The following is a 17,663-nucleotide window of genomic DNA, read 5'->3' on the forward strand; positions in this document are numbered from 1 at the left end:
CAGCAAGATAGGAGTGAACTTTTATTGATTAGTTAAGAGCAAATTAGGACTAGACATACAGAAAAGGAGATAATTCACCATGACTTTTTTTTCAATTGGTATATAAAGCACAATGCCGAAAGCACGATAAACATGTTTTTTTTTTTGTATTTAGGTGCATTTTTGCAAAAGTTCCACATTCATAAACATTCAATCACCTGAGAGCACAAGGACAGTACAATCCTCTCAATGAAGTAGTTTGTGCTCTCCGATAAAGGTTTAGTTGACGTAAATTTACATTCAGAACACTGGTTTCTCCCACACTAACTTGGAGTGACAATCTGAGTACGGTATTTAAAATGACTGTTGAATGTTTGGCTAGCTGATAACTCCTTGTACAGCAGTGAATTGACCTCTAAATAAGGGTGTCTCCATAGCATTTGGCTACAGCAGGTTTTTGCACATCGACGTTCAACTAGGGCCATATGATTATGAAATCCCTTTTGTTTCCAAATTCAGTTTTTTCCATTTAAATTTTGGGGTTAGGATCGTTATCTATTTTGACTTGGCTCTCAGACATCTTCGAGGTGACGTAAGGGCCCCACGCAAGACCGACCCCGCTCTCAAAACACCTTAATCAAAAACTGATTCCCTAGGCCTATTTTGCAATTATGAAATCAATTAGGTTACTACAATAATTACCGGTAGACCTACTTTTGATTCTATTAGGCCGACTTTTATCAATTTGACAAATTATGGAAAATTCTGAATATTAAATATTCAAATTCCATGATTCCATCTGTTTTTTACGTATTGCGGAAATCATGTGGCCCTACATTTCAACCATTAGATGTTACTAAACTTGCTTGTGTAGCACTGCAATAACCTCTTTATGTCCACTAATCGGCCAATTATGGACCAACCAAGATGAAGAGTCCAGCTTTGAGGTTCAAGGTGGACTCAGACTGGGCAATTTCAACGAGTTTCAGCCCAGAGAAGACAAGGCTTGACTTCTTTTTCTTAATCTTGTTACTGGTCGGTGTGTTTTGTCACTCATGCTCACACAGTGTGAGATGCTTATGATTGAAAGACATTTTAGAAAAAAAAAAAAAAAAAAATTGCACAGTCTAAGGCCGCCTTTTAGTGGCATGAAGAAAATGTCAAGACATATCCAGGAAGCAAGAAATTACCAAGATGGGAAAAATGTCCACATTTATTAAAGAAATGAAAATTAAGGCAATTCCTGAACTGAGGAAAACATAGGGACTGGCAGTTGGTTTGAACACCATTAATAAAAACATTTGTGTTTTGTTTTCTTTGTGCTACTGACCAAACATACAAAAAAGGGGAGGGGAGGGGTTAGGGGGAAGGGCTTTATTAAAGTGGCGGCTCCCTGAAGTGCTTGAGGCGGATGCGCTGGATGTAGCTAGCGTGGGCGGGGCTGTAGCGGCCGGGGCTGAAGTCGGGCGAGGCAGCGTGCCGGGGGCCGGCGCTGAAGTCGGGCGAGGCAGCGTGGCGGGGGCCGGCGCTGAAGTCGGGCGAGGCAGCGTGCCGGGGGCCGGCGCTGAAGCGGGCCACCGGGGACGCCAGGCTGCTGACCGGGGAGCCGGGAGTGTAATGCTGCGTCCTGAGTCGGGCTTTCACCACCGCAGGGCTGGGCCAGCTGAGGAGAAGCACACAAGAGTGGGAGACATTCACAATATGGTCACCTCCATATTTATCATCATACTTAAAGGTGCAATCAATGAGTAGGTTTTAATCGCCACAAAATGGAGGACCACTTTTATGATTTTCGAAAAGCGGAAATGTGATCGCCAAAAATTGCCATCGCCAGAAAATGCTTCAAAATCCTTTCATTTGTGTGAAGATGATCTTGCTGAACACAAAGGTCTCTCAGTTTCATAAACGTTTGTTAACCACAGACCTTATTTCAGCCATCTAACCTAAATCCCCATACAAAAAACCTTGTGACGTCCAGACGAGGGAATCAGGCAAAGCTAACTTCTGGCTTTTAGGACTCATTCCTGCGGCACTCTATAGTGATTTATTTCAAGGTAGCTGTCGTCATGACTACTGAAGCTCTGAGGGGGTCATATGAGGGAACCAGGAGCTCTGAGGGGGTCATATGAGGGAACCACTATGTTCCCCTGTGGTTTTAACAAGCTTATTTTGCAAGATAAATCATTGGCGGGGGAACACAGACGGGTACATGGATATTCAAGAGATTAAAGCTGCATAAAAAACGGCTTTTTTCAGACAAGACCTGAACTGGGATAAGAGGAGCCAGTATTCGGAACACTGTGCGCATGCGAATGTAGCCACATCAAGCTCCGACAAGGACAGAGGGATATTTCTCTGATCTGAATGACCTTGAAACTGTCTGAAATCAAGTTTTTTTCCACTGTTAACATAAACACACAGCAAAGCCAGTAGACAAACAACAACATACAACGCAGTCAAATATCGTTGACAGTCAAGCCTACCAACCTTTGCATATCCAACGAGGAGTACGTCTTCATTGTGCTCTTCCACTTGTGGATGCTCGGATACATCTGGGGATCGACGTACATGGCTCCTATCGCTAACGCCACCTCTCTGTCCAACCTGGTTGGTGAATCCCTGTGAAAACATGGAAGACATATCAAATATATAGATATCCATCGCTTGAACCCCCGAAAACATTTCTACAGCACTTTCCCCAAAACAACGTTTGTGCTTCACAATCAAGACAAGTAAGACAAAAAAGGCTAATGGGGGAAAAAAGCAGAAGGAATACAACCCCTGGGTAGGATAAGAGGTGATGGGGAGATTTCTAGTTTAGATTCTTAGCTAGCTGCCCATCAAGTTAAGAACAGAAAATGTTATGATAGTGTCTGCCTAGTGTTTTCTATATGGAAATATTTTGTGTCGCCCACTCTGAGGTCCTGTTAAAGATTCATAGTGCTGTGATGACTTTATCTTATTTAGCTTATTTAAATTACCTATTTATTTCAGGGTTTATGTTGCTAAATTCATAGCTTTTGTCTATGATGATCGATCACTGTAAAGTTTTGATGCATTTCAGGATCACTGTTTAAAAAATGTTTTTATACTGTTGTACCCTGCATAGTCGAATTTTTAATAAAGGAAAGTTGAAACTACAATGACCATAATTCCTTGCACACCACTGACCACTGACATTTTGTTGGTCAAGTCCCGCTATCTGAACTGAATAGAGAGGCAAACTAACACATTGCTAGATGATAGGTTGAGGAGCAAACCCATTTGTAATGAGCTGTACGTTATACTTGCTTCACAAAACTAGCGCTGTAGTCAGCTAATTTTAATATTGCAGCTCGTTAAGCTTGTCAACTTAGTCTGGAGTGAAACTGGGCTTGCTAACTGAAATGTCAACAATCCAGTTGACAAAGTTCTCCCAATATCAGGCTCAAAGTGCTAACATATCATCTGGTAGTTTATTACATGATCATTTAAATTGATTTTGATAATCAGTAGCCGCCATCCGGCAGCACCTGCAGGGACATGCGCTCAAACTCCACCATGAGGTTGGAGATTGGCAACAGAATTCCAATGTGACTCACCCCTCAATGAAAAGTCCTCTTCTAACGCACGGCGGGCTCCTGGGTACTAGGAACTCATGGGAGTTATCCAATGACTTATAGGAGCCAGAGGAGCTCGAGCTGCTCAGGTCTCTCCCCCCGTGGTCCCAGGACTTGGACCTGGCACAGACAGTGTGTGTCCCCGACACCGACCCCCTAGTCCTGCCCAGCGCCTCCAGGCTCTCCTCGGCCGAGAAGAACTCCTCCGAGCTGCCGCTGCCGCGCCTCTCCTCGGTCTCTGGGCCGGAGGAGAACGGAGACGTACTCCAGCACTTCCCCTCCGACCCCGGCTCCGAGGCGGACAAGGAGGAGCCACCGGGCGAGTCCTGGGCCTCCCTCTGCTCGTTCCCCCCGCTGCTCCTCCTCTCCCGGCTGCCCGCGGCGCTGTCCGGCAGCTCCTGGAGGGACATGCGCTCGAACTCCACCATGAGGTTGGAGATGGGCGACAGCAGGCAGGAGGACGGTGAGGCGCGGGGGGACACCTTGTCCCCGTTGTGAGTCCTGTCTCTGGAGGAGGAGCAAAGGCCGTCTTTACACGTGGCTCCGGGCGACAGCAGGCCGTCCTCGCAGCAGCACAGCGGGTCCTGCTCGGCCGCCGTCTCGATGAGGTGGGCTCCGCGGTGGTGCAGCGCGATGGGCAGGATGTGGAACTCATGGCTGCCCAGTGCCCCCTGCAGGCCGTCCTTGGAGCTGGCGGAGGAGGTGATGCTGGTGAGCGCCGCGTTCTGCCGGTTCTTCATCTCCTCCAGGCTGATGTCATCACCCTCATCCAGGAAGGCGCCCACCGAGATGGAGTTGCAGAACTTCTTGGGCTTGCCTGTGCCCGAGGCAGATGAACGATGGAACAGAAGGAACATTTGTGAGAACATACACAAAATACTTCCTTGTCTAGGGCTGCAACTACCGATTATTTTAGTTGTCGATTAATCTGTCAATTATTTTCCCGATTAATCGATGAGTTGTTTGGTCTATAAAATGTCAAAAAATTGTGAAAAATGTTGATCAGTGTTTCCCAAAACCCATGACGACGTCCTCAAATGTCTTCTTTTGTTCACAACCCAAAGATATTCAGTTTATTGTAATAGAGGAGTAAAGAAAACAGAAAATATTCACATTTTTAAGAAGCTGGAATTGTTTCTTTTAAAAAAAACACACTTAAACTGATTAATCGATTATCAAAATAGTTAGCGATTAACAGTTGACAAGTAATCGATTAATCGTTGCACCTCTATATTTATTCATTATTACACCCATTACTTTACCATATATCCATTATGGCTGGAGATAATATAGCTTTTCCATGTACTGTAGGTCATATTAAGATTAATATTCCAGGACCTGGTACAGAGAAGATGAGGGTACCTGGAGAGGGGGTTCTGAACCGGTTGCTGGTCTCGTTCTCCCCGGCCTCCTCGTGAGCCCGCTGGCTGAAATCCTTCTTGTTGAGGTACTCGTCCAACTTGCGGAGGCCGTCTGTTGACGACAGATCCACAAAACAGTCCAGGAAGTCCCAGTACTCAGCCCACGGGTGGCCCATCTCATGAGCCAGGTCTCTGTGGACAGCAGGGGACTCATCAGTTTATTATTACACATGTCAAGTCAAGTCAAGTTTATTTGTATAGCCCTAACTCACAAGCATGTCTCAGAAGACTTTCCAGAGTCTAGCTAAATCTAGCCGACACAACAGTAACAATTACAGTAGTAATAATAACAACATGATTGAACAATCATATGATAGAGAGACAGAGAGAAAGGGAGAAGGGGGATGGAATGTGGGGGAGGAGAGAACAGGGAAAGGGAGGAGGTGGAGAGGGAACAGGGGAATGATGACGCAGGATGACTCACCACACCCATTCAATTGAATAGGAAACGGATATATTTATGCCTTTAATCCATTAAGAGCTAAGGCGCCCTCTGGAAAAGCATTTCTAGAAAACCTAAAGCGCGTTTGAAAGAACCTCCTAAAACATGAGGGCCAGCTTGGCGAGCCTAGTAATCTAGGAACCTAGAACCCTAGTTATAAAAAAGACCATTAAACGCTGGTTGTGTTTTGATATTGACGCGGCAATTTGTATTCAAGTAAGCGAATGGTCTGTATTCCAACATGTACGACGAGCAATAACTTGTTTTACACAATGAACATCGGTTGGCTTGTAAACATAAACAGTCCAGCTATTAAATCCAGTAAGCCAATTATAGCCATAATAGCTTTTCTATCCTGCAATGAAATATTTTGGCGGAAACAGAATAATTTAATAATATATTTGAGGATTCTTATTTCTTTGCATGCTCGTGGTGAAATTGAATGACTTTGATTACTGGCACAAAATATACTACCGACAGCTTCAATTCAAAATCATCTGTATCAGACTTCAGAACCCCAAAACGTATCCCCATCCCTAGTTCATCTTAAAGTTTGTGCACGTCTGTACAACATAAAACTAAAAGAACCTGCTCAGGTCTGTTGTTTAGTATGAAAACAGATTTTGAAAGTTGTATAAAAAGAAAAAGTGGACTCTAGTGGTCTCACCTGCCCACGCGCTCTGCCCCGCGGTCAGGATCGGACTTCATGATGTGGTGGAAATGCTCCGCTCGGTCTCTGGGCGGCGTCTTCCACGCCCGACGGAACTCATCCGCCTGCAGTGCAGCAGAGGATAACAACACTCTCCTGTCATTTACTATTTGACACTACTTCAGCGCAATCTTTGTTTGGCTGGAAGACAGATCAAATAGACTCATTTGATCTGACTTGTGTAAATAGCAGACAGGTAATGAGGTCAACTTGCGTTAGAGGGGCTGAGCGGGCCGGCGAAGGCTTTGACCGTCATCACTGGATCCATGGGGCTTCTTGCAGGCAATGAGCGCAACGAGTTGCAGAGGTTCTCTGTGGGCTCAGGTGACCAGGGAGCACCGACGATGGCCTGAGAAGTGTTGTCTGTTGCTCTCAGTAAGGGGATATAACAGCGGTCTGTGGCAGAACAGTTCTTTTTTAAACATTAGATCATGTAAAGTTTGTAAACCAAGGGTTCACAAACTTAAGGATGCCACGGCACACTTTGAAATCTGAAAATCTTCCGGGTCACACCCGACCCTTTAATCACAACTCTGATCAACACACGAGACTAAGATGAAGTATTTCCCTATATGTTTTTTATTTCATAAACAGAGCATGTGAATTTAGGCATATACGGCAAAATAATACTCCATCCACATACCAAGATTGAAGCAAAATAGGTACTCAAAGCCAGATTGCCAAAATCCCCCCCCCCCCTTACTCATCAAAATATTTGTTGAGACAAACTGTGATGAGTAACAGAAAAAAAAATCTATCTACAAGCTATCAATGCTATTTAGGCTGTGAAAAATGCTAACTTATCTATAAAAGAGAGACTCATGGGTACCCAATGAACCCGTTTTCATTCAGAACTCTGGAGGTGAGAGGTCAAGGGACCCCTTTGAAATAGGTTTCCCCTCGCCAAAATTGTATCTACCTTTGGAGTGTTATTTCACCCCCTCCCTGATGAGCTAGCAGGACATGGTACCAATAGATGACTCAGGTCTTCTCGTTTCATTCATATTATGTCAGTATCTCCACTCTAGCTTTAAAAATGAGTCCGCTATAGCCATCTGATTGCCCGTGAAAATGGGGAGTGTTGACAGACCACTCACGGCCAACCTGCAGTACCTCAGTATATCCACAGAGCCTTACAGTTCCAGGGGAGAATAGTAACAAAAGCTGTATCAAGGAAAGTGAAGGCGTGTGCTTACCTTCCAAATAGTCACAAATCTTCTGCTTCACTTCTTGAGTCTTATTTTTTCTCTCACAAATAACCTGTGGAAAGATGAAACATGAAACTTTCAAGGCCTTGATTTGTTTTCCAAATTCACAAACTTTCAACGATTTCAATGACCCGTGGCATAAAGAGCCAAAGTGAAACATCACTTCCGGCTTCACCACTGTACCAGAGATTTTCATCCTCCATTTATTTTTCCATAGACATTTCCTAAAATGCTTATGAAAATAGTTTTACTTGTTCAAACTAAACGGTACAGATATATTTAGAAACGGGAGAGATCGCATAACATTTCCCTCCGACCAAAACGTAAAGAAATGCGGGTTTAAAGAAAAACAAATCAATTGTTTGTTTGTTTTTTGGTCCGAGTGAAATGTTCTATTGTCTCTCCCAATTCTAAATATAGCTGAACCGTTTGGTTTGACAAAGTAAAACTGTTTTTATAAGCATTTTACAAAATGTCTATGGGAAAATAAATAGCAGAAGAAAATCTCTGGTACAGTGCTGAAGCAGGAAGTGACGTTCCCTTTGCCTCTCTATTAGAACCCTGTTTTACGCATAGCCCCACCCCCCGCACAGCAACCGCTACCCTAGTAAAAAAAAAAAGCGTTAAAAATCTAACTAAAACACTTACTTCACAAGGCTTTTGGTCATACTTGTTCTTGCAGTTCTTGTCGATGTCAGGGTGCAAACACAGCACGTTGACCACGTCGGGACACCCAAACTTACAGGCGAAGTGGAGCGCGGTCTCAAAGCTCTGGAGCACACATGGAAACAGCACCAGACAGCATGAACACAGCTACTTCTCTTCAGACAAGGGCACTGTTGCTTTTGGTCATAACCACAAACTCACAGCCTTATCAGGAGTGTTGAGGTAAAGGTTGGCTGGTATGGTAAGAAAACTCACAGCCTTATCAGGAGTGTTGAGGTAAAGGTTGGCTGGTATGGTAAGAAAACTCACAGCCTTATCAGGAGTGTTGAGGTAAAGGTTTGGCTGGTATGATAGGAAAACTCACAGCCTTGTCAGGAGTGTTGAGGTAAAGGTTGGCTGGTATGGTAGGAAAACTCTCAGCCTTATCAGGAGTGTTGAGGTAAAGGTTGGCTGGTATGGTAGGAAAACTCTCAGCCTTATCAGGAGTGTTGAGGTAAAGGTTGGCTGGTATGGTAGGAAAACTCACAGCCTTGTCAGGAGTGTTGAGGTAAAGGTTTGGCTGGTATGATAGGAAAACTCACAGCCTTGTCAGGAGTGTTGAGGTAAAGGTCTACAATGTAGCGGATGCGTTTCTGCAGCATGACCTCCTGGTCGTCGGGGTACATGAGGCGCATGAAGTCGGGGTTCTCCAGGGTGTCCAGCAGCAGCTGGGCGATGCCCGCCTGGTTCTCCTTGGCTGCCACATGCATTACATTGTACCGGCAGCCCTCCTGGACAAACAGAACAGTGGGACAACTGTAAGGGTCATGGCACGCTGTAATCTATTCGTCAACAGGGGGGAAAGCGCACTTTTAGCTACTATAAATCCCAATCCTCAACCACCACTTTGACCATTTTTTTACAGAGAAGAAAACATCAATATGATGGTTGCTTGGCTAATGGCTAGTACCTGTCAAGCTTGGTAGTAATGTAGCAGGGTATCCACAGGTTTCAGAACACCCAATTGAATACTTTTTGAGATAATGTTGCCTGGAATTGAATTTAGGACCAATTTAAAGAACAAAATAGAGACGCAAAGCTGGCAAAGAGGTTCAACTGCAGGGATGACGTATTTTTGTAGGCTTAACCAGAAATCGCCGCAATGTTGGTTCTTAGGGGGAAAATGCTATGGGATTTTAGAATGGGCATTTCGGGTAAATGCATGAAATAAGGTGTGTGGTTAACACAAGCTTATGGGAGTGGAAATCTGTGTTCAGCAGGATGATCTTCACAAAACTTGTGAGGACTACCGTACTTATGATTTTTTAAACGTTTTCTGAAAATCGCATTTAAAAAAAACGCATTTACGCTTCCTGCGGTGCTCTATTCTCGATGGAGAAAGTTGAACTGATTGTTTTCTGGTGAATCAATCCATTCAAACTAGTCCATACCCGGGGATGCACACACCACAACTCCGTGCAGACTTGCCAGAAATGCTTATAAACAGCGTAGATTTGACAAAATGGAGAAATCGGCTTCGTCAGTACCTGCATATGCCTCATGCTCAATGCCTACGTGCAGTTTCAGATTGATTGGCTAACCCATTGAGGAGATAAATGGATGTAGACAGATGGATGGACAGACAGATACAAAGTAGACACACTCTGTGGAGCAGGGAGAACGTCATATTCGTGCAGCGCTGATGGCAACGCAGGTAGTGGAGCTCTAATGTCAGAAGTTGTTGATACATCAACAAATGACTTGAGTCAGCCACACAACACACCTCCAGAGATAGGTGACTTCAGTCCCAGGCAGCCACACAACACACCTCCAGAGATAGGTGACTTCAGTCCCAGGCAGCCACACAACACACCTCCAGAGATAGGTAACTTCAGTCCAGCAGCTACACAACACACCTCCAGAGATAGGTGACTTCAGTCCCAGGCAGCTACACAACACACCTCCAGAGATAGGTAACTTCAGTGAGTCCCAGGCAGCTACACAACACACCTCCAGAGATATGTGACTTCAGTCCCAGCAGCTACACAACACACCTCCAGAGATAGGTGACTTCAGTCCCAGGCAGCCACACAACACACCTCCAGAGATAGGTGACTTCAGTCCCAGCAGCTACACAACACACCTCCAGAGATAGGTGACTTCAATCCAGCAGCTACACAACACACCTCCAGAGATAGGTGACTTCAATCCAGCAGCTACACAACACACCTCCAGAGATAGGTGACTTCAATCCAGCAGCTACACAACACACCTCCAGAGATAGGTGACTTCAATCCAGCAGCTACACAACACACCTCCAGAGATAGGTGACTTCAGTGAGTCCCAGGCAGCTACACAACACACCTCCAGAGATATGTGACTTCAGTCCCAGCAGCTACACAACACACCTCCAGAGATAGGTGACTTCAGTCCCAGCAGCTACACAACACACCTCCAGAGATAGGTGACTTCAGTCCCAGGCAGCTACACAACACACCTCCAGAGATAGGTGACTTCAGTCCCAGGCAGCTACACAACACACCTCCAGAGATAGGTAACTTCAGTCCAGCAGCCACACAACACACCTCCAGAGATAGGTGACTTCAGTCCCAGGCAGCTACACAACACACCTCCAGAGATAGGTGACTTCAGTCCCAGGCAGCTACACAACACACCTCCAGAGATAGGTGACTTCAGTCCCAGGCAGCCACACAACACACCTCCAGAGATAGGTGACTTCAGTCCCAGCAGCTACACAACACACCTCCAGAGATAGGTGACTTCAGTCCCAGGCAGCCACACAACACACCTCCAGAGATAGGTGACTTCAGTCCAAGGAAGCTACACAACACACCTCCAGAGATAGGTGACTTCAGTCCCAGGCAGCCACACAACACACCTCCAGAGATAGGTGACTTCAGTCCCAGGCAGCTACACAACACACCTCCAGAGATAGGTGACTTCAGTCCCAGGCAGCCACACAACACACCTCCAGAGATAGGTGACTTCAGTCCCAGCAGCTACACAACACACCTCCAGAGATAGGTGACTTCAGTCCCAGGCAGCTACACAACTCACCTCCAGAGATAGGTGACTTCAGTCCCAGGCAGCTACACAAGACACCTCCAGAGATAGGTGACTTCAATCCAGCAGCTACACAACACACCTCCAGAGATAGGTGACATCAGTCCCAGCAGCTACACAACACACCTCCAGAGATAGGTGACTTCAGTCCCAGCAGCTACACAACACACCTCCAGAGATAGGTGACTTCAGTCCCAGGAAGCTACACAACACACCTCCAGAGATAGGTGACTTCAGTCCCAGGCAGCTACACAACACACCTCCAGAGATAGGTGACTTCAATCCAGCAGCTACACAACACACCTCCAGAGATAGGTGACTTCAGTCCCAGGCAGCAAGCTAAAGAAATGTTGCACCTGCACAAGCAGCGACAACAAAATAACCTGCCCCCATTACAGGCTGACAGTAATAAACGTATAGTGCATGCTAGACTGAAAAATAAGACGACACACAGGAGAAGGTTGCGAGGTCGGGGGGGGGGGGGGGGGGTCAACAATATTGATATGTTCTCTCTCTCTCTCTGCAGTGTGCTGAGGGATTTTATTTCGCTTAGGTTGACTGTGCATTATACGTATACACTACAGCTGAGTGGACAAAAAACACTGGTGCACTTTTGTGGGTACACTTGGTGTGTGAGGACTATGCATCTATGTTATGTATGCATAAATCCCTGTGGTTGGTTGCACACACACACACACGCACACACACACACACACACACACACACACACACACACACACACACACACACACACAGTACAGTAAGTACAGGAGTGTGTTTCTGTAACTTTCGAGTGAAATCTAAAGTGAAATTTGAAGGACAATCTTAGAATCTAAGACCTAACCTAAGAAAACACAGTAGCAGATCCAGAATGAGCTCTGTGTCCTCCTGACCTGCACGATGGTGGGGTTGTCCCCTGAGCCGATAAGGTAGCGCGGGTTGCTCCAGACCAGCTCGCTGAAGGCCACCTCGTCGCCTTTCTCCACGGCTCTCCTCAGCTTGGCCGTCAGGTCCTGGGTGCGCGGGCTCTTAAAGCTGTTGGCTCGCTCCCGGCTGATGGTGTCGACCTCCATGTTGTCTGGTGGGGACAGGGAGGAGACGATGAAACATCTTGTTCAGACTGCGGTTTTGCTCAAGTCAAACCAAAGCTGTTGATTCCATTGTTGGGGAATTTTAAGGGCTTTTCACACTGCCATGCTCCTAGCGTGGGGCTATCTTAGCCCTGGGCTAAGAACAGCGCTAAGATAGTCCTGGGCTAACTCAGCAGCCCCTTTTCACACACGCATTGTTAATCCAGGTTAACATAAAACCAGGGCTATGCGATTCACACTGCAGTTCTGCTAGCCCCGTTTCACACTGGCAACTTTTAGCCCTGTGTTTAGATGTAAAGTCGGGGTTATCCTGCTCCAGATCAGGGGTGGCTAGCCGGGGCTGAAGTCGGGGGTTAGCCCACTTTGGAGGGGGCCAGGATTGTGCAAGTGTGAAAGCTTTCTTAGCCCTGGGCTAACAGCCCTCTTAGCCCAGGCTAAGAGACTCACTTAACCCTGGCTAAGTGTCGTGTGAAAAGCCCTATAGTTTGGTCTCCATCCACTCATCTGTTCATTCGTTAATCTGTTCATTAATCCTTTCATTTGTCACATATTTCAGACACTAATGTGATTTTGACATAACTTGGAGGATAATGCATTTGACCCTTACATTCTGACTATTTAAAATTTAAACTTATTAGCCCAAATGAGGGCACTACAATTAAAGGTCAAAACAAGGTTACTGATTGGCCCAGAAGGGGACAGCAACATCCACGGGGACAAGTTGACAATGACAAGGGGTTTACTGTTGCCTTGTTTTGAACAAAGACAGATTTGTTATGTCAAGCAATGAAAGAAGCAAATAAAAACAAGAGTCACCAAACACATTACAATTACAACACAAAGACATAACAAATTGTCTTTCAAAATGACAGTGAAAAAACACAGGCAACGTTTGAGCAACTCTTATGTGCAACATGATCCAAGGTATCATCTTAGCATTGTTGCTTTAATTACACAGAGAGCATTTTGTTGACAGAGAATATGGGAAGCCATTTTTGACCTTGCTGTTGCATGTTTCTGGGAGTGTCTACTTTGCCCAAAAAATGCCCCTAGTGTGTGTGTGTGTGTGTGTGTGTGTGTGTGTGTGTGTGTGTGTGTGTGTGTGTGTGTGTGTGTGTGTGTTGTTTCACCTTCCGAATCGATGACACCTAGTTGGACGATTTGAATTGTTCAGGGGAATGTACAATAGCCTATTGGTCTTCACAGAGCAGTTCTATCTACTCACCCTTACAGAGCCCCTGGCCTGGCTTGACGGGGGACACACAGGACATGGATTTGTTGGGAGAAGGGTAGTACTCAGTCGTCCCCTGGGCAAACTTCTGAGCGTCCTCGCGGTTGTCAAAGGCCTTGAAGCGGGCCCCCTTCAATATTTTCACTGCTTGAAGGGCCTCCTTCTTATCCACGTAAACATGTGGTCCCTCTATACAGACAAAAACATTGACAATCTGCATTGTTCATCTTTTCACGGATTGTTTTTCTTATTTCATTCATTAAACAGTTTTTTTTTTTGTTCTGTCCGGTCATAATCTGTAATGTCACATTTTTATGAGGATTTATGGAAGAATCGCTGCTGCTTTTGCAATTGCTACAAAAGCATGGCCAGTGACAGTATTGCCTAAATATTAAAATTGCCCTGTAGGATTAAAATTAAGATTAACAGCACTGATTTTTTATAGTAGCGCCAGATTAACTCAATGGATTTTTATAGTAGCTCGAGATTAACTTAATGTTCTATTCCAGAGAGGTCAGGCATTGCTGCTGTCATGCAGCTTACCAAGACCAAAATAGCAACATATGTCTACAGCACTCAACAGAATGTGGATGCCTGACTATGACAACAGCAAGTCCCCCTCAACGAGAACACAAGCTACCACCGGACAACACAGCAGTCATCATGAATAAACAAACAAGCAACACTGTTCAAGTGGACTTTGGCCTTCGGTCAGCATAAAGCACACACAAAAATCTAACTATCAAAGATCACAATATGCTCAGTCAGAGGGGTCTATTTTCAATTTCAAAATTGTTGCCCTGAAATGTATTTTTTGATTGGATTTTAAGATTTTTTGGGGATCTAAATGTTGCCGACAGGCAATGTTACTCTCAACTCCACACCCCCCTTAAAGTTAAAACATTTTCTTCACAGTATCAATATCATCAATGTCATCAGATTTATGAAATGACAGGTCTACCACTACTACGGAACATTTTACCTTAAATTCCCAAACACTTTCCCCAAAAATGTAAGACCTGAAAACTACCAACTTCATCTTGCATACTACTCCTGACCTGGGTAGGTATCGTAGGGTTCTATAGAGATGAAACGGATGCTAACTCGCATAATGTAACATCTGTAATCTGTAACAAATCTGTAACAACATCACCATACTAAGTGACAAGCAGTGTCTCTCTTACCATTTCTAGCCAAGACATCATCCAACAGCGGACATACTCCATAGAAGGTTGAGGACACTTGTGCGGGCTTTGAAGGGGTGGAGGTGGCCCTTGTCTCCACTGACATATTCTCTTCTTCCGGCGGGTTGAGACCCATGCCATAGCCGAAGTCCATCTCCTCCTGAGTGGGGAGGCTGCTGCTGGTGGTTGACATGGGCATGGCCGGAGGCCGCGGAGGCCGCGCAGAGGACGCACTGCTGAAGTCGCCCGCTGTCGAGCTGCTGTCCGATCCGGTGGTAGCGCTCTCTTGCCCGGCAAGCGCTCGTGCAAGCTTCCTCTCAAAGATGGCCCGGGTGGTGGCGGTGATGGCGCCGCACTTCAGGTCCGCCCTGGCGAACTCCTCTCGCAGCTCGTCGGCACTCAGCCCCCTCAGCCTGCTCAGAACCGCCTCCATGCTTCAGCTCCCTACAACACACCACATTACAGTTCTCAGAGTCAGCAGCAATCATGACCTAGAACGTCATGATGGTTATATGAAAGAAAAAGAAAAAAAGAAGGGCAAACTTAAACTATGACCTCAAGTCAGTGATTATAATAACATAAGGTAAGCCACCCCCAAATGCACCAATATTCACAAAAAACACTTATATTGTCAGAAAAGCAATCATTTTACGCTCTTCCCCTCAAAAGGCCCTGTACTCATACAAATTACATCAGTTTGATGCTACTTAGTAGTATGAAAACTCTGTTCTGAAAGGGGGGATGCCAAACTTAGTTTAGGTGGGGTTTACCTTGCACCGACTACATCCCTGGTTATGAGCAATCCATTGTCGCTAGTCAGAAGGAAGTGCTGCTTGCAAGCCTTGATATAAAATTCGGCCAAATATGTTTTTCTCAAATATTAATAAATTGAATATTCAATATTGATGGCTTTGATATCTAGTATCAAGTGGGCTGGCCAAAAAATAGCACACTAAATAAATGTGTACTGGTCAGCCATATACCGGTCATCTTAATGCCAATCTCTATTAATGCATTCAAGTAGGCGCTAAAGCGGTTCCATGAGTCCATTCAACTTGTTGTACCTAACCCTGGTTGTACCTTATTGAAGAAAAGCACATGCATTTAGGTTTGGGTAGGACTAGCCACCGTTACCGAGCTAGCTAACCAACAAGTCAGCAACAGCAGCCCTGATGGGATCGCGCGACTGGCAGAGCTAGCATGAGAAAACCGCTCAGATCAAAATCTAGGCTGAGACGTAGTAGAGATAACGTTACCACATAACAATCGAAACCTTAATGATTTCCCCAAATTCCAAAAGTCATATTTAACTAAATAAGACGGTAACCGTGTGCAGTCACGCCCAAGTGTGCCATTCGTGGTGGGTTTTTCGTGGTGTAACACATTTTGACATGTCTTCGTGGTGATGATGCTGATAAAAAATCTTCCTGTACGTGATGACATCTAGTAACAAATGCGTCTCCATACTTACCGAGGACCATTTTTTTGTATTTCTTATAACCAGAGCTTTGGAAAGTCGTTGTTATTTTTGCACAGATAAAACTGTTGGTTAGACACAAAGCTGGAGACGGTCTGGAATAGTCTCATTGTTTACAACACCTTCTGCGCATGCTCAGTTTCAAGGGAGGGCTCATGCTGCGTTCACGTCCTGTGGGAAACGTCCAATTTCAAGTCGACGACTTGACAGCTACACCTCCGTCTTGGAAGTGTACAAGTGCTTCCCTGTTTGCGCCGTCAAACGCTTCTGATCCGCTTTATCACACTTCAGTGATGCATCGGAGTTCTTTTTGCGTCACACACTGATGTGGCAGTAACCTCGCGTCGCCAGGCTCTCTCATGTGGCAGTCTCGCCGAACTCCATATTAGACCCGAATCGAGTACATGCTCTCTCCATACAAGAGAGAATGTCACAGATCAGTTGCTCATCAGAACCACCACAAACACCACACATTGCACAGTCAACCATGATTAATACAATCCAGCGAGTAGTTGTGCCCTTCCATGAAATGTTTTCGTGAGCGACACTTGACTTGACAACAGGTAGGTAACGTTCAGTTACTTAGTTCATTGTTGGTTACGTCAGATTCAGCAAGTCTATCCATTCCAAGTATTATATTATCCCCAAATACCTATTTCCCAGACAGTATTTGCAAGGCGCAAGCTGACGTGAATGTCAGCTTCAGTACTAGCCCACAGAGCCTGAATGTAGCATCATGCTCTCCCACACAGCAGTCCTAGCTAACGCCTGTCTAGTGTGTCTACTGTCTACCAATTTATATTTTGCAATACTCTAAATCTAAACAAATAAAAACGACAATGTGGAATGGATTTAAAGACTACGATTGAGACTTTATTTTGGCACCAGTCCACCATTTATGCAGGGCAACTTTGAACTGGCAGTGGCAAGCAATCCAGTGTGAGTCCAAAGACTCCCATGCCATTATACACATGTATCGTTAAATGGCTAACGTTAGTTAATTGTTGGAAGTCGTTTTTTCACAACATAGCGTTAACTCGTCAATTCTGGAAAATATACTTCTCCCCAGATTAATTTGTTAGACATAACGTTAGCTAGCTAACGTTACTTAACGGTTAGCTCGGTTAGCAGTAGCACACATTAATACATAGAATAAGGCTACCACACGTTTTTGTGCATGTATACATTGGCAAACGTATATCACAACATATTTTGCGACTTTGCAAAGAAAATCTATCAAATAAATAGCGTCATCATGCCCACCTCCTCCTCTCCTCCTGGCTCGCAGACAAATCACACCTGGCGACAGCGATGCGTCCTTTCCCCGACTCTGGTCAATCTAGAAAAAAGTTATACAAAGTTTACACCATTAAACTAACGCTAGTTGGAAACATTAGCCTTACATGATCTTTTGTAGCAGGTAGTTGAAGCACAATTTGACAATTTCACAGAAAGTTAGCAAAAACAGCTTCTTTCTCACCGCGACGGTTTGAAAATGTACAGAGCAAGGACCCAAGTTCCGCCTACGCTAACGCCTGAACAAAATTCTGGTTGGCAACAGAACAGATAATAAATTCCACTGATGATGATGTC

At 45.1% G+C, this 17,663-nt stretch overlaps 1 protein-coding gene across 2 annotated transcripts; it reads right to left on the minus strand.

The window, feature by feature from the left end:
- Positions 1-156: 156 nt before the first annotated feature.
- Positions 157-17,410, minus strand: ankle2 (ankyrin repeat and LEM domain containing 2). Of its 2 annotated transcripts, none has more exons than XM_083644087.1 (13): positions 17,334-17,410; positions 14,594-15,037; positions 13,404-13,598; positions 11,981-12,165; positions 8,606-8,794; positions 8,007-8,129; positions 7,347-7,410; positions 6,365-6,546; positions 6,109-6,215; positions 4,941-5,131; positions 3,561-4,395; positions 2,467-2,598; positions 157-1,642 (listed from the first exon to the last, which is right to left on the minus strand). In XM_083644087.1, the coding sequence occupies exons 2-13, from the start codon at positions 15,024-15,026 to the stop codon at positions 1,357-1,359; spliced, it is 2,922 nt and encodes a 973-aa protein (XP_083500213.1). In that variant the 5' UTR covers positions 15,027-15,037; positions 17,334-17,410; the 3' UTR covers positions 157-1,356. The 2 variants fall into 2 exon arrangements, with proteins under 2 accessions (XP_083500213.1, XP_083500212.1); XM_083644086.1 differs by lacking the exon at positions 17,334-17,410 and adding an exon at positions 16,065-16,181.
- Between the last annotated feature and the right edge of the window lie 253 nt (positions 17,411-17,663).

Source organism: Poromitra crassiceps (genome assembly GCF_964638095.1).
Source record: "Poromitra crassiceps genome assembly, chromosome: 10".
In the NCBI taxonomy this organism is placed as follows: domain Eukaryota; kingdom Metazoa; phylum Chordata; class Actinopteri; order Beryciformes; family Melamphaidae; genus Poromitra; species Poromitra crassiceps.

What these genes read in the sequence shown, in the direction of transcription:
- ankle2 (XM_083644087.1), bottom strand. Translation starts at nt 15,026, where the DNA reads ATGGAGGCGGTTCTGAGCAGGCTGAGGGGGCTGAGTGCCGACGAGCTG. An exon ending in TGATGTCTTGGCTAGAAATG is followed by an intron (nt 13,599 to 14,593) that starts GTAAGAGAGACA and finishes TTGTCTGTATAG; the next exon opens with AGGGACCACATGTTTACGTG. An exon ending in ACAACCCCACCATCGTGCAG is followed by an intron (nt 8,795 to 11,980) that starts GTCAGGAGGACA and finishes CTGTTTGTCCAG; the next exon opens with GAGGGCTGCCGGTACAATGT.